The sequence below is a fragment of the Gekko japonicus genome, unplaced genomic scaffold (genome assembly GCF_001447785.1).
Source record: "Gekko japonicus isolate JY-2015 unplaced genomic scaffold, Gekko_japonicus_V1.1 scaffold492, whole genome shotgun sequence".
Taxonomy (NCBI): domain Eukaryota; kingdom Metazoa; phylum Chordata; class Lepidosauria; order Squamata; family Gekkonidae; genus Gekko; species Gekko japonicus.
In genome coordinates, this window is record NW_015168060.1 from 122,680 (window position 1) to 137,054 (window position 14,375).

The 14,375-nt window shown below is 43.2% G+C and overlaps 1 protein-coding gene across 1 annotated transcript in view; it reads right to left on the reverse strand.

The window, feature by feature from the left end:
• Positions 1-14,375, reverse strand: part of ACO1 (aconitase 1) — a 68,763-nt gene that overhangs the window by 42,831 nt on the left and 11,557 nt on the right. Inside the window, 2 exon segments of the mRNA XM_015414536.1 lie at positions 4,353-4,521; positions 6,773-6,890. Coding sequence (XP_015270022.1) covers positions 4,353-4,521; positions 6,773-6,869 — 266 coding nt within the window. The 5' untranslated portion in view covers positions 6,870-6,890.

The following is a 14,375-nucleotide window of genomic DNA, read 5'->3' on the forward strand; positions in this document are numbered from 1 at the left end:
ATTGGCTTGCCATGTAAAGCTTCGTCCTGGGCTAGGATCCAAATCCATCCAATCACATTGCTAGCCCAGGAAGAACCAACCAATCATTGGTCAGCAAGCTCCCTGAGCGGGAACGTCCGTGATTGGTCCTTATGTATACAACCTTATTGGTTGATAATTGTATAGTAGGCGTGGCTACATTAGCCGGGAGAGTTTAAAAAGGGAACAGCTTTAATGCAAAAGCTGTTCTGGCTATCAGATGTTGATCTGTGTTTGAGTTGTGTTCGAGTTGTTGAAAAAAGCTGAATCTTTGCTGAATCACTCTCCGACTACTTTGTTAAGCGAGCGACTTAACAGTGGTGAACCAGGGCCCTGAATTAATTTGAGTCTGGCACTCTGACTTGTCAGCAATTCAGGATGGCTGCAGTGAACTCTTCATCCTTTTCTACTCTGAACAGCATTGGCTTAACCAACTGGCTGTGTTTTGGTTATGTTACTTCAGCTGAACAGGACAGGACAATTTTCAAGACTCACCAAGCTTGCAATTATGGGATTCCTTCTCGGTCAGTCTCTACATATTTTCACTGATGGAAATTGATCTGTTTCATGGCTGGAAATACAGTTATGAAGGCTAACTACAGGGAAACCTTGAATGCCCTTATCTACAAGGAATGTAAAGTAAGTTGTGATAATTATAGAGGACTCAAGTATGATGAAAGCAACTCAGATTTCTTGTGTATGGCAGGAACATACAGAAGCCCACACAAGATAGTCAGTTTTTATGACAATCATCCAGTAGTCCATTCCTGGAAAGAGTAAGTGTGTGTGTGCTTTCTTTGAGTTGTAACTTCCCTCCAAATCCAGCCCCAAGAACCAGGGGCCCCTCAGAGAGGCATATGAAAAAAGAAGAATAAGGTCCAGTTCCAGTATACATGCACTGACCTCTTTAAATATAGGTCATTTACTTTAACCAGTGAATGTTTAGAGGAGAGGCCACCTGCTTCCAGGCATCTGGGAAGAAGGATGAGCAAGAGGTGTGATAAAATGGCTGCCGGAGTGAGTTAGTGTCTCTGGGCCTAAGCTGTATGAAATTTAGAACAGGCACTTTGGTTTTCTTCATAAAACAAGGGGTCAGGTCTCTTGGGAGGAGGGAATCTCTAAGCTCTACTGCAGCACCCCTTGCTATGAAAACGCAGAGTCAGAGGGCTTCAGTCTGTGCTGACCTTTATACATTTTTAAATTAATGTTATTAAGCTTTTAATCAAAATACATAAAAGGGAATACACAGAAAGCAGAATTAAGAAAAATCATAGAGAGAAAAAAGAAAGAAAAGGAAAAAAGGGAATATATTTCTATTTTCATCTACGATTGGTACACCTTAATTCTCTATTAACTTTCTCTATAGATCCATAAAAGAAAAAAGAACCCTCTCTTTTATCTTTAATTCCTTCTTTCCCTCTTATTCTTCATACATTCATTCACCCCCCCCCACCCCCCCCCGTTTCCAGCAAAAAATCCATCAGGGGTCTTACCTTTAAACATTTTGACTAGTTACAATGATTGTGGGAACAGCAGAACAGTGTTACTACATTTCATTTTTTAAAAATAATGCACATTCTAATATTCTAACAAATGCACATTACAAATACAAGAAATGCTGACTGGCCAAAGCTTTGATTTAAGAGTTACATGTAGAAAAGGGTTTCCACTCTGAAATACCACTGAATGTACTGCCATCAAAAACGTTCTCTGTCATCTTCGTCTAAAAGGTCAAAGAACAGCAAACTCTGGATTCAAATGACGTACAATGAGTTACTTTTTCACCTGAAGGTCTGTTTATCTAACCCAAAACAGTTTGTCACAAACTCCATTTTGGAGGTAACAGATTCCGCACAAAAAAACCAATTTCTTAGCTTTAGATTTGCATTTTGTCAAATATTACCTGCTGCTACCACAAGCCTCCAATGTCATAAAGCTAACTCATCTATTGACTTCAATATGTTGGAACAAGCAAGCTCACAGGACTCCATAATTCCCTCTCCCTTAGGTAAAAGGTAAAGGTAAAAGTTCCCTTGCTCGAAAGCCAGTCGAATGCGACTCTAGGGTTGCAGTGCTCATCTCCGTTTCAAAGCCGAAGAGCCAGCGCTGTCTGAAGACATTTCCATGGTCATGTGGCCGGCATGACTAAACACCAAGGTGCATGGAATGCTGTTACCTTCCCACCAAAGTGGTACCGTACCTATTTAGTTACTCTATTTATCTACTTGCAATTTCTTGCTTTCGAACTGTTAAGTTGGCAGGAGCTGGAACTAGAGACAGGAGCTCACTCCGTCATGCGGCACACTTGGGTCTCGAACTGCTGAACTACAGACCTTCCACAGCTTGCAGTTCAGCATCTTAACCACTTGAGCCACCCTTAGGTACTCCCAGGTAAAACACTCTGAAAAAAATGTTGCCCAGAATCTGGAATTGGCTTATTTCAAAGCCACAAACAAGCGAAATTCAGAACACAAAAAAACCCCTCAGGATAGTTTTGCTTTCTGATAAAAAAGCACTTTAGTTTTTATTTTATTATTTCCTCAAGGGTTTCATTATTTTTAGGTCTGCTAACTTGGCCTAGATGGAATGTGTACCTAAAAAAGGTCTCTTGTAACTGGGCTTTGTATTTTTTGAAAGTCTCTCAATAAGGGCAGTGCTACACATCACAAAACACATGGGTCTACCACCAAAAGTGGCATCTCTGTCAAATTCTTTCTGCTAAAATTTATCCAAATGTCAGGATCTCCTCAGGCTTCACATTTCCCCATTACCAGCATCTTATGATGGGGAGTGGGGACAAGGCAACAAGCAATGTGATCACATAAGAATACAGAATTAACTTTTACTACACGTTAGAGAGAGAGGAAGCAGCGGGGAGAAGAACATGTCACAGAGATGTCATTTTTATTTTCTTTAATGCCTTTAAGATGAAAAAACAAAAAAAATCAGACTTTCTGGATGTAGTTTTTTCTTAAAGAGCATTCATGTGCTTTGTGTTTTTACAAATGCTGTTTACCTAATGGGTTAGACTTTGAATTCAGCAAGCAATGGGTTAGAGACAACAATGGAAAATGTCACAGTTTCCTTTGGCTCAGATTAATATGTATGGTTCCGATTTGCTAAGATCTGATTTTGCAGGCAAGAATAAACAAAGAAGACAACCATTTAAGTTGCATAATAAAAAAAGAAAAGAAAAACATGTAACTGATATATTGGGAACACAAGGGAAATTCACGATCAGCAGGCCGCCAATTAGCAACATGGTCTGTCAAGTAAACACGCTGCTGTAAAACAAAGCATGATCAAACCCTTCTTAATCACATTTTAATTTAATTTATTACTACACAGACTGAAAGTGGCAGTGTACCATTTTTAGGGATGTTCAATCCAACTATAATTTAACTCTGGCACGGGAACACATCTCTATCCAATTCTGTCCTCCCCTTCTTAAACAAACAAAACTAACAACTGCCCCCCCCCAAGAACACAAACACAAACAACAATACAGTTGGTGCTGCTTATTGTAGGATCCACCTCAGTCTGGTCTGAATTGGTTTTGAAACCACAGCAAACTAGTTGAAAGCACTGAATTAAGACTACACTGAAAGGTACTGTTTTCCATAGGTGCTTCCCTTGAATGATTGCTCTTACTGTCCAGTAACACCATGGCCTCAGTACATAACTTCCAATGAAAAATGCTCAGCCAGTCAGCTTTGGCACGCACTAAGAGGTTATGTGACAGTTCCTGGTGCATGCAATGTGCACTGGCTCATCGCATGGCACAACAACTGGCCAACGATATCCAGGTGAGATGTTATGCTGAAACACATCTGAGCACCATGTTAGCAGCCGCACGATCCCCTTGGAGTGTGCTGTTGGAGCATTAACAGGATGTAAATTGTCACAGGAGCCATCTTTTGCAGAAGAAGAAGAAGAGAAGAGATTGGATTTATACCCTGCCCTTCACTACCCAAAGGAGTCTCAGAGCGGCTTACAAACTCCTTTCCCTTCCCCTTCCCACAACAGACACCCTGTGAGGTAGGTGGGAATGAGAGAGCTCTGATAGAAACTGCTCTTTTTCAAGGACAGCTCTTATCAGAACTACGGCTTGCCCAAGGTCATCCAGCCAGGTGCGAGTGGAGGAGTGGGGAATCAAACCCAGTTCTCCCAGATTAGAGTCCGCGCACTTAAACACTATGCAACTCACCCTTGTTTGTCAAAATCTCCCTAAACATAAAACTACAAGTCATTTTATGTCCTCTTCTCCTCAGAAAATGATTGCAATTTGATAGTGAAAATTTCCTAAAATTCTTGTTAAATGTTGTATCACTTACGTAAAGTCTTGCAGGATAACCCGAGCAGGCTTAAACGGCACTTCAATGACTTTGTGTTGCATTATGTTCCAATTCAGAATGTTTTCAACATCGTCCTTTTTCACGAGGAACTCATCACAGTTGCGGACTGCTGCCTCCAGCAAGACTCTGATAGAAAACGGCAAGCGTTCTAGAGAAATAGAATAAAGACATAATGAAAACAAAGTATTTCCTTCTCAGCTGCCACACCAGATCTGTTTTTTCAGACATTTGCATTACCATCTAGAAAGTATGTCTGTTTCTAGCATGGGGAGGGCAAAACTATATGCATCTGTAAAATATATACTCGGGGGAGGGGGGGAAGGGGGTCAGTTCCCCAAGAAGAGTTGTATTTTTGCAGCAATGAAGAATGGAACATGAAGGCCACATTGAAATATGATGAAAAACCATGACTTCTCATGGGTTGGATCTAATGGAAGCACTGAAATTAGACTGTTTGCGCAGTGAAAGTGACTGTACCCATCCTATCCTTTCTGCTTGCGCAAGCCAGAGCACAAGGCATCTCTTCTGATAGAATTTCAAAAGCAAATTAAATGGAATTATGTAAACCACCTGTTGTGCATGCTATTACTCGATGTGCACATTGGGGTTTTTTCATTTAAAATTATATTGAAATACAGTGTGTTGCTACAGCTTTTGTGCTACTGGGGCCAACGCATAAATCTTCTGTTTCTGAGTTACATGCCAGGCAAAGGCGGAGACAAGCCCATGGGTTGCCAGGATGCGTTCCCATAGTGACATACAGTCCTCCCTCTAAGCTGAGTTAGTGTGAGCTAGCTCACAGTTTTTTAGCCTCCGGCTCACACATTTTTGCCTTAGCTCAGGAAGGACAGCTCCAGAGCAAACTAATTTATGCAGTAGCCAAATCGCTCACTCACAACTATAAAGCCAGTAGCTCACGCTCACAAAGTAGAATTTTTGCTCAGACTCCACAGCTTAGAGGGAACATTGGTGACATGGGTTCTTGTCATGCCTGAAGGTGGTCATAAACCATGAAGGGGAAATCTCTCTAAAAATGTATTCTAACCACTTAAGTGTACCACTTACAACACAGTTCTATGATAAGCTAAATTTTATCAAGTTAATACTGAGAAAAGAAAATATTCCGAAAAGAAAATATTCCACAAAACAAGGCTAAATAAAGAACACCATAATGACACAGATGAGTACTTCAATATTTGCTATTTGTCTTCTAACATGACCAAGAGAAACTATTCAATAAAACACTTCAGTCAATCCAGTCATACAATCTTTTTCTTTCAATTCTTTCCCAACATTAAAAGTTCTATTTTCCTCTTATGTTAATTAAAAAAGATCTTTTATGTATTCCAGTACTTCTTGCAGGTTGCACTCGTTCCCAAAGTGGGCAATACCTCCCCCTTGGAGGTGCTGGAATGATCCAGGTGGGCTGGAATGATCGAGGTACAGATCCACAAACTGCATCTTTTTGTCCACTTCTTGAAGGTAGATGTCAAGGGGGGCACTGAGTATTTTTTTTTCCTGAAAAGGACATGGTAGGTCAAATGTTTGGGAACCTCTGGTTCCTCAAATTGATTTCTGGGTTTTCACCACAACTTGATTCTAAAAAGTCCCTGTAGGACACCAGGCCACATATGAATAAAGTAGGTTCATTAACCACAGTTAATCTTAACTACTGTTCTGAATGATGTACAAACGAGGAGGTTCTGACCAGTTTCCTGGCACTGCCCTTGCAACAGTGCACGTAGGGATACCAGGAAATCTCTGCAGAGAGGAGGGGACAAAACAAAGGCAATGAAACCAGCATTTCTCAAGACAAACCAGGGTTTGAATGATCATCGGCAAGTTAAATCCTAGGCTCCATCCACATATCATTGGATATTGTTACTCAAAACTGGATTCTCCTGTGTGGATCAGGCAAGCCAAGAGGTGAACAACTGCAGCAGTGCAGTAGTATTCACCTTGGAGAGAGCCACATTCACAATTACCCTCAAGCAAAAGAGCCACATTTACTTCCAAACCTAACATGAGGGCTCAGCCTCGGGGAGATTCAGAGCATATCCATTCCTCTGGCAGGAACTCTTCCAAGATGGGAACCAACTACCAACCACAAGCTCCACCAACCAAGGGTCTAGCCTACTTTCCTGAACATGAGGCAGGTGCCACATTGGAGAATGGTGCTCAGAAGAGCCAAAAGTGGCATGTCAAAGAGCCACATTTGGCCCCTGAAATACTGAGTACTGCTGCTATAGCACACTGACAGCATGCTATCCACCAATGTATGGATGTATCCCTGCTGCTGTAAAACTAATTACAGTTAAAAGAAAGCATAATGGTTTTGCATTAGGTCTGAACTGAGCCACAGTTATGAAGCATACTGACATACTGAGTAGCCAACATACCATATCTTGGGTCGCCCAAGTGGTTCAAATTGAAGAATTTCTTCTCAGGCTGGCTGGCATCCAGCGGCTCCACAATCCGGGAAAAGGGTTTAGTCATGGCTGAAAGATCTTGACGTCTCTGCGAATACAAGATGGAGTCATCTCACTGGATTAGTCTTTTTATTTTAAAAAAGCCATTTTTCATTTGCAACACTCTCTATCTTTTCTAATTATATTTATAACTAGGAATAAGGCCCGTTGTGGAAATAAATACAACAAGCTCTAGAAAGAGGCTCTGGGGAGTGCCCTAGCTTTGGGCACTCAGTGGCAATTTGCTGTGGTGACCTCAGCAGGGTATAATGACACAGAGTCCACCATTTTCTCCAGAGGAACTGATCTCTGCTACCTGAAGAGTAGTTGTAATTTTGAGTGATTTCCAGCCCTCACCTGGAGATTGGCAACAGTGATTCCCTGGGAGGGAATGGCTGGTTTGGAGGGTGGAGTCTATGGCATTGTACCTGTCTGAGGTCCCACCCCTCCTCAAGCCTCACCCTCTCCAGGCTCCATCCCTCAAATTTCCAGGAATTTCCCACCTGGAGTTGGCAGCCCTAGCAGGACTGGCCCCAATGAGTTTTCTCCCAAAGGCCAATATAGGTGTGGAAAGGGCCTTTTACTGACAGAACCAAGCTTGGTTGCCTAGCAACAGGCACTGAGGAGAAAGTATGCCAGCTAGCTCTAATTAGGGACCTGGAGAGGGGAACTGATCTCTATCATCTGGAGATCAATTGTAACAGCAGGAGATCTTCAGGTCCCACCTGGAGATTGACAACCCTAGGGGAAAGTCAGCCAAAAAGCAGGGGGTTGAAAAGAATGGTGTGATGGTCACTGGGCCACCTCATGGCCAGCCAGCCATGGTGGAACCAAAAAGGAGAGAGAGCCGTTTCAGTTTATTCTGACAGGAAAGTGGCCAAGATGGCGGTGGGCAGGGGAGGGGGTTATGCTGAAAGTCCTTTGTCTTTTTACTGACAGAAGCAAGCTTGGTTGCCTACCAACAGCCACTGAGGGGAGAGTTAGTCCCACACAGGAGCCAAGAGAAGCGTCTTTGTCAAGGGAGAGAAAGCTGACTGCCAGTAAATCTGACAGGGTATAGGGGCTGAAGTGAAAATGGGCGGGGAAGAGGAGCAGACCCAGCACCTGGCCAATGGCACATGAGTACTCTTGAGTGGCGGCTGAAGGCGCAGAGGAGAAAATGGAATCCCTGTCGCTCATAATCAGTGGGGAGCTTTCCTGTACCACACCGGGCTGCCTCCTAAGCCTCCACCTGGCGGAGTGTCCATCCCCTTCACCAACTTCCTCCAGGCTGAGGCCAAGATGCTGGGTGCTGGCTCTGTGGGTGGGACTGAAGCAATGCAGCCAGGGAATTGGCAGACCTTCCAAGTGGCAGCTGAGCAAGCCAAATGCTGTGGGAGCGTGTGGAACATTCACACCAGAAGATGATTATATATAAGGAGAGATACAGAAGTTGCTTCAAAGTCAAGCTGCACCTCAGCCATCAAAAGCACAGGGGAAAGAGACAAAAATCCGAGCCCTGAGATCTAAGAAACATTAAAAACATGTGAGAAGCTCATATAAAAAGTGATAACTAGAAATCCAATGGAACTCAGGCTGCACCTTGAAGGGGAAAAAAGGGAAACTCCTGAAAAACAGATGACAAACAGACCACATGAACCAAATCCACCACCCATTTTTATGAGCCAATTCAATGTGAAGAAAGAGGGAAGCTTTGTCAGTTTCACCAACAGCTTTAAACTTAAAAGCGGCCACAAGTTATGGTACCCATAAAGTCCCATTTTACTGCACACAGTTCGCCAAACTCTCATCCAATTTTATGGCTTCTGCTGTATCACACATCATCAGGCTGGCTGTTATCTGAACATGAATAATACACAAGCACCTGAACCCTAAAGCTTAAGCACCATCAAGCAGGAAACTGGGAGACCTTTGGTTTGGCCATCCTCCCTCATCATTCATTGCTGAACTTTTAAGCCGTTTAGCCTGGAACAGTTGGCTACAAGGCTGCTCCAGACGAGAGGCTTTCGCACGCAGACATTTCTCTAATGTACTCTACAGATTTTAAACACCAGATCCCCAATATTTCATTGCCAGTTTACTTGAACATGAGACTGTGTGAGCAGGGTGAAGTGCTGCTGAGTCAAGAGCCTGTTGAGAAATGGGGCGCTCTCAAACGTGCTTCTATGCACAAAAGGTCAGCAGGCATACTTCACGGTTCAGTTCCAGGGGCTTCCATGCATACGAAATGGTTAAGAAACACTCCACGGTCAAGAACCTTGTGACTTTTTTTTTGGTGGCCATCAAGTTGCAGCTGGCTTATGGCAACCCTGTAGGGTGTTCAAGGCAAGAGATGAACAGAGGCGGTTTGCCATTGCCTGCCTCTGCGTAGCAACCCTGGGCTTCCTTGGCAGCCTCTCGTCCAAGCTGACCCCACTAAGCTTCCAAGAGCTGATAAGATCAGGCTAGCCTGAGCTACCCAGGTCAGGTTACCTTGTAAATTAGGCTGTGATAAATGTTCCATGACCCTTATTCTACTCACTTGTCAAAGGTTCAGTGCTGCCAAAAAAAGGAGGACACCTTGTTTTTCTACAAATCCCGAGAATTTAATAAGATTAAGACCGTAACCCTGTTCAAATGACGCAACCAGGTTATGTGAAAGGGAGCAATGCATGCTCAAATGGGCCCATTACCTGACATCTGTCTGTGCATTTGAAGGTCTGAAAAGATTTATTTACTTCACTAATACACCACCTTCCTCTCCAGTGGGAACCCACATCAGCTTACAACACTACAACATTCTTCTCTCCTTCACTTTATCCACACAACAACTGCATGAGGGAGGTGAGGCTGAGAGAGAGACTGGCCCAAGGTCACCCAACAAGCTTCCATGGCACAAATGGGGATTTGAACCCGGCTCTTCCGGATCTAAGTCTGGTGCTCTAACCACCACACCATGCTGGCACAGATATACATACACAGAGGATTAGGTATGTACACAGGAGGTGCTCTGCTATCAGGATCCCTGTGTGCTCAATTCATCGCCAGTGGACTGAAAAGGGAGACAGCCCATGGGACCCCACCCACACACCCGTCCACACTTTGAAATAACAGCTGAAAAAAACACTCCAGCAATCTGGAGCCTCTGTTTTCCTGGGTTCCCAGTCATCTACATGCACAGGCTCCTTGCAAAAATTCAACTGAATATTTCGTCTAAGTGTATAACACCCCCCACCCCCCCCTGAAGTATAATCAAAACAGGTCCATAGAGCAATAGAGAAAAGAACACGGAACAAACACATGTTTTGAGCTCTTCTTAATCTTAGAAATCTTTCCTTTCCCACTGATCTGCAGATGAAAATCCACCACCTCCCCAGCATTTGCTGGCTAGCATAAGCCAGTTCAGGTTGGTACAACCCATCTCCCCCACTTTGTCCTATAACATTTACATCCAGGCTTTCCTCTTGCTCTTCTTCTCGTTGAATTTACCTCCAGTCCTATTTCATACTAGCCCACCATACTCAGGACCCGACTGTACTTGCCAGTGGGCTTTATCAGCGATAAAGAAAGTGCGAAGGGCTGCTATTTGTAGTGCCCATAATACATAAACCATTTGTGCAAAGCAATGCTTCCATGCAGGGGCTCTATGAGACTGCTGCAAACATCAGGGTCCCTTTGACTTCTTTTAAAGCTGTTGCTCACGCAAATTGCAGCAGCTATGAATACAACCCCCCCCCCACACACACATAAAAGCGCTCGTTTGTAACACGTGGCACCTCCTTAGGTGCATGGCACAGCCACAAGTGGAATGATTTTCCAAGCCTTGCGCATAGAAGCCACTATCTACTTTCCTTCTACATTAGACTTTGGAAGACAGAAGGGTTAAAATCAGAGCTAAACAAGGGTTAAAATACAGAGCTAAACATATCTGATGGATTCCTAATGTTGACTAGTCTTTCCTGATGCACAGCTTCAAAGGGAATTGCTATCATCGATTATACAGCAATACCATGAAGCCCATCCTGTTTGGTTACATTTCACCAGACCACTGTCTTCTCCATATCCCTCTGGTTAAAAAATCCCTTGGAAGAAGTGAATATCACGAAGAGAACATTGATACGGTACTTGATTACTACAGCGAGAATGACTTACGCTCAGTGCTGAAAACAAGAAAAAAACACCTGAGATTTGGGAATGGATAAAAAAGATGCTTCTTATGGTAGAGATGGACAAATTGACAAGAAAACTCAATAATAAAGAGGAAGGAAGAGTTCTTTGCAGATTGGATGGATCTTAAAGAATACTTGGAGAAGCATTGGGATGTTAAAAAATAACCTATTTTGTTTTGATAATTATTAAGAATAGAAAAAACTTGTGAATAGTTGAAGAGATGATGTTATTAGTTAAAGAAATTGTTACCTATTAAGTTTTGTTTTAGTGGAAATGATGGACAAGAAGAAGTCTTTGGAGGGGGTGGGAACACTGCGGGAAGCCAGAAGAAGGGGAGGGAGGGGAAAAATAAAAAGGGGGTATAAAGTGAGTGTTGAAATGTTGTAACGTTGGACATGTTGTTATATCCTGATAATAAAATGTTGTTGTTTTTTAAAATCCCGTTGACTGTTACCCAAGCATTAGGACACAGACAGGTAATGCTACCACATGATTTAAGCCAACGACAACAGTAATGCTACCACATGATTTAAGCCAACGACAACAGTAATGCTACCACATGATTTAAGCCAACGACAACAGTGGGTGAATCTACCCACCGGATTCCACCCCTCTGCCAAGGGTGCTTGCTCCCCTGGACGCTGCCAGTGTGGTGCAGTGGTTAAAGAGTCAGACTAGGATCCGAGAGACCCAGGTTCATATCCCCATTCTGCCACGGAAATTTGCTGGGTGGCCTTGGGCCGTCACACACTCTCAGCCTAACCGACCTCACAGGGTTGTTGTGAAGATACAGTAGAGGAGAGGAGAATGCTATTATCTGTTTTGGGCCCCCACTGGGGAGAAAAGGTGGGGTACAAGTGTAATAAAATAATCTCCGTGACGATCTTGTGAGGAACAAAGTGGTTTGGATGAATACTGCCCCCCCTCAAGTTGTCAGACAGGAGGGCCTGGCGTGATGTGGTCCATGAGGTCGCAAAGAGTCAGACTCGACTGTACGACTGAACAACAACAACAACTTGTCAACAAACTTTCAATTTTTTTTTGGGGGGGAGCAGCAAAGCAAAAACAGGGGCTTCCATATCACATTAAATGAGCAACAGGAGCCCTGTACAGATGACCCCCTCGAACGAGAGAGTCTTGCAGCACACCCTAAAGACAAACACGTTTATTAATGGGAAAGCTTTTGTGAGCTACAGCCCACTTCATCAGATGCATGGAGTGTTTGTTACATTCAGTTAGCTGGCTGAGAGAGATTTATCCCTTGGGCAACAAATGGGTGGAAGGGCGGGGAGGCAGGAGCTACTACAAAGGAAGGCGAGAAGGTCCAGGGTGTTTCTCAGGACAGGTGTGTCATATTACATTTCAGAGCACAGATGAAAACGAGATCCAGTCAACAGAATGTAAAAAAGAGTGGGCCGGAAGGTTGATGACTCAACAAAGCAGGGTGGAAGTGAACAGTGTACTCACACCTGTAACGGAGAAACAATTAGTTTCTGAGCGAAGACTCCAAATCCCTGCTAAGTCCAAATGCGATAGTATCAAATTTGCTTCTGAATTCTAACTCTGCTGCTTCTCACTGAAGCATCCCTTCAAAACCTTTCTGGCGGAGACACTTTCCAGTGTTTTGTCGAATGTCCAGGCAGAGTGATAAGCTCCCCCCCCCTCCCCAAAATCGGCTTCCGAGTGTTTCCATTTCTAAATATCTGTTCTAAGCCCGTCTATTATGTCTCTGCTTCAGCTACGTCTCGGGAACAAGGAAAGTTTTATTCCGCAGTATGTCAACGTCAGGGGACCACAGATAAGGCTATCTGGGACAAAGTTCATTGCCTGCAATATTGTTTCGTAACAGGTTGCCCTGCGTTTTACAATGGCTGCAATCCAGTTTTATTTGGAATTGTGCCCTCAGCCTCAAAGGGCTGAGAGTTCTACTGAGCATGCCTTAACACCCTCCATCAGAAATGCATTCTGTGGAAATCAATCCCATACCTTTCAGCGCAGTTCATTTCTAAGTGGAGTGGGGTGACGGTACCATTGTCTCATTAAAAAAAAATAATCAAATGAATAATCAAAGGCACCATTGTCTGGATGATACCGACCATTTATATTGCGCTAAACAAACAGGCCATTTACACTGCAGATACTCTCCTGCATAAATTGATGCTTTGCAGAAAATAGATGCCGCTCACTGACTCTGGCTTTATAATAAGGTTCTATGACAGCTAGAGAAAGCGCAGCTTGAAGGAAGTACATGATCCAAATACAATGGAAAGTCCTGGCTAGCTGGGCAAATGAATACACTCTTTTCGCTGATTAAAAACCCCTCAACTATTAGCTGGGGGTGGAGGGGTGTGTGCTCAACTGTGGAGCAAGCAGAGCTCAGTTTTGACAGAACTTTCCACATTTCTTCTTCCTGCCCTCTTATGAATGAAAAGCTCATTCAGTCATCCCTTATAAAACACAACGGTACAATGAACTAATATTTTTACTTAAGAAAAGGTCTAGAACATGATACAGTAAGTACACTTCTTAATATTTTTATAGGGTGGAACAGCAACCGTTTGTTTTTTTTTAAAGAAGCACTGTGCATATCTTGTAGGTTTCAAACATCTCAAGATCTGAGGGCATCCAGACTTTGTACCCCTGTTTGATCACTCTCTTGAGCATCTTTGATAGAAGGGGAGAAAATTCCAGCTTCATTGGAAGCAGTTAGACTACCTATACAAGATTTTGCAGGCCTCACGTTCTAGAAACTCAACCACTGTGGAAGCTGAAGTAATTATGGGACTGATATAATCTACAAAACATGCTGTTAATATTGAAACATAATGTGTTCTTACTTACATCAGCCCAATTAGAAACATTACCTTTAATCGGCACACTTATTTGGTATGGTTTTCTTTAAAAAGAATCGGTTCATACTATCAGAAAGCAAATATTCAATAAAAAAGTTCTTAACAAAAGCAAGATTTACATCATCTCAAACACACTGTCTGTTTCGTTTTTATTCTCCTGACGACTGTCTAGGACAGTGATGGTGAACCTTTTAGAGACCGAGTGCCCAAACTGCGACCCAAAACCCACTTATTTATCGCAAAGTGCCAACACGGCAATTTAACCTGAATACTGAGGTTTTACTTTAGAAAAAAATAACTCATACATTAACTTAAGAAGACCCAAACAAAGTAAGGAAAGCAATCCCAAATGCTTTCATTTACTTAAAATTATTTGGCGGAGAATTTGACACTTTAATGATGGTCTGGGCCTGGCTGGGGCGATGGCACGCGTGCCCACAGAGAGGGCTCTGAGTGCCACCTCTGGCACCCGTGCCATAGGTTCGCCACCACTGGTCTAGGAAATGACTAAGCTGGGGAATTCCCATGTTTGT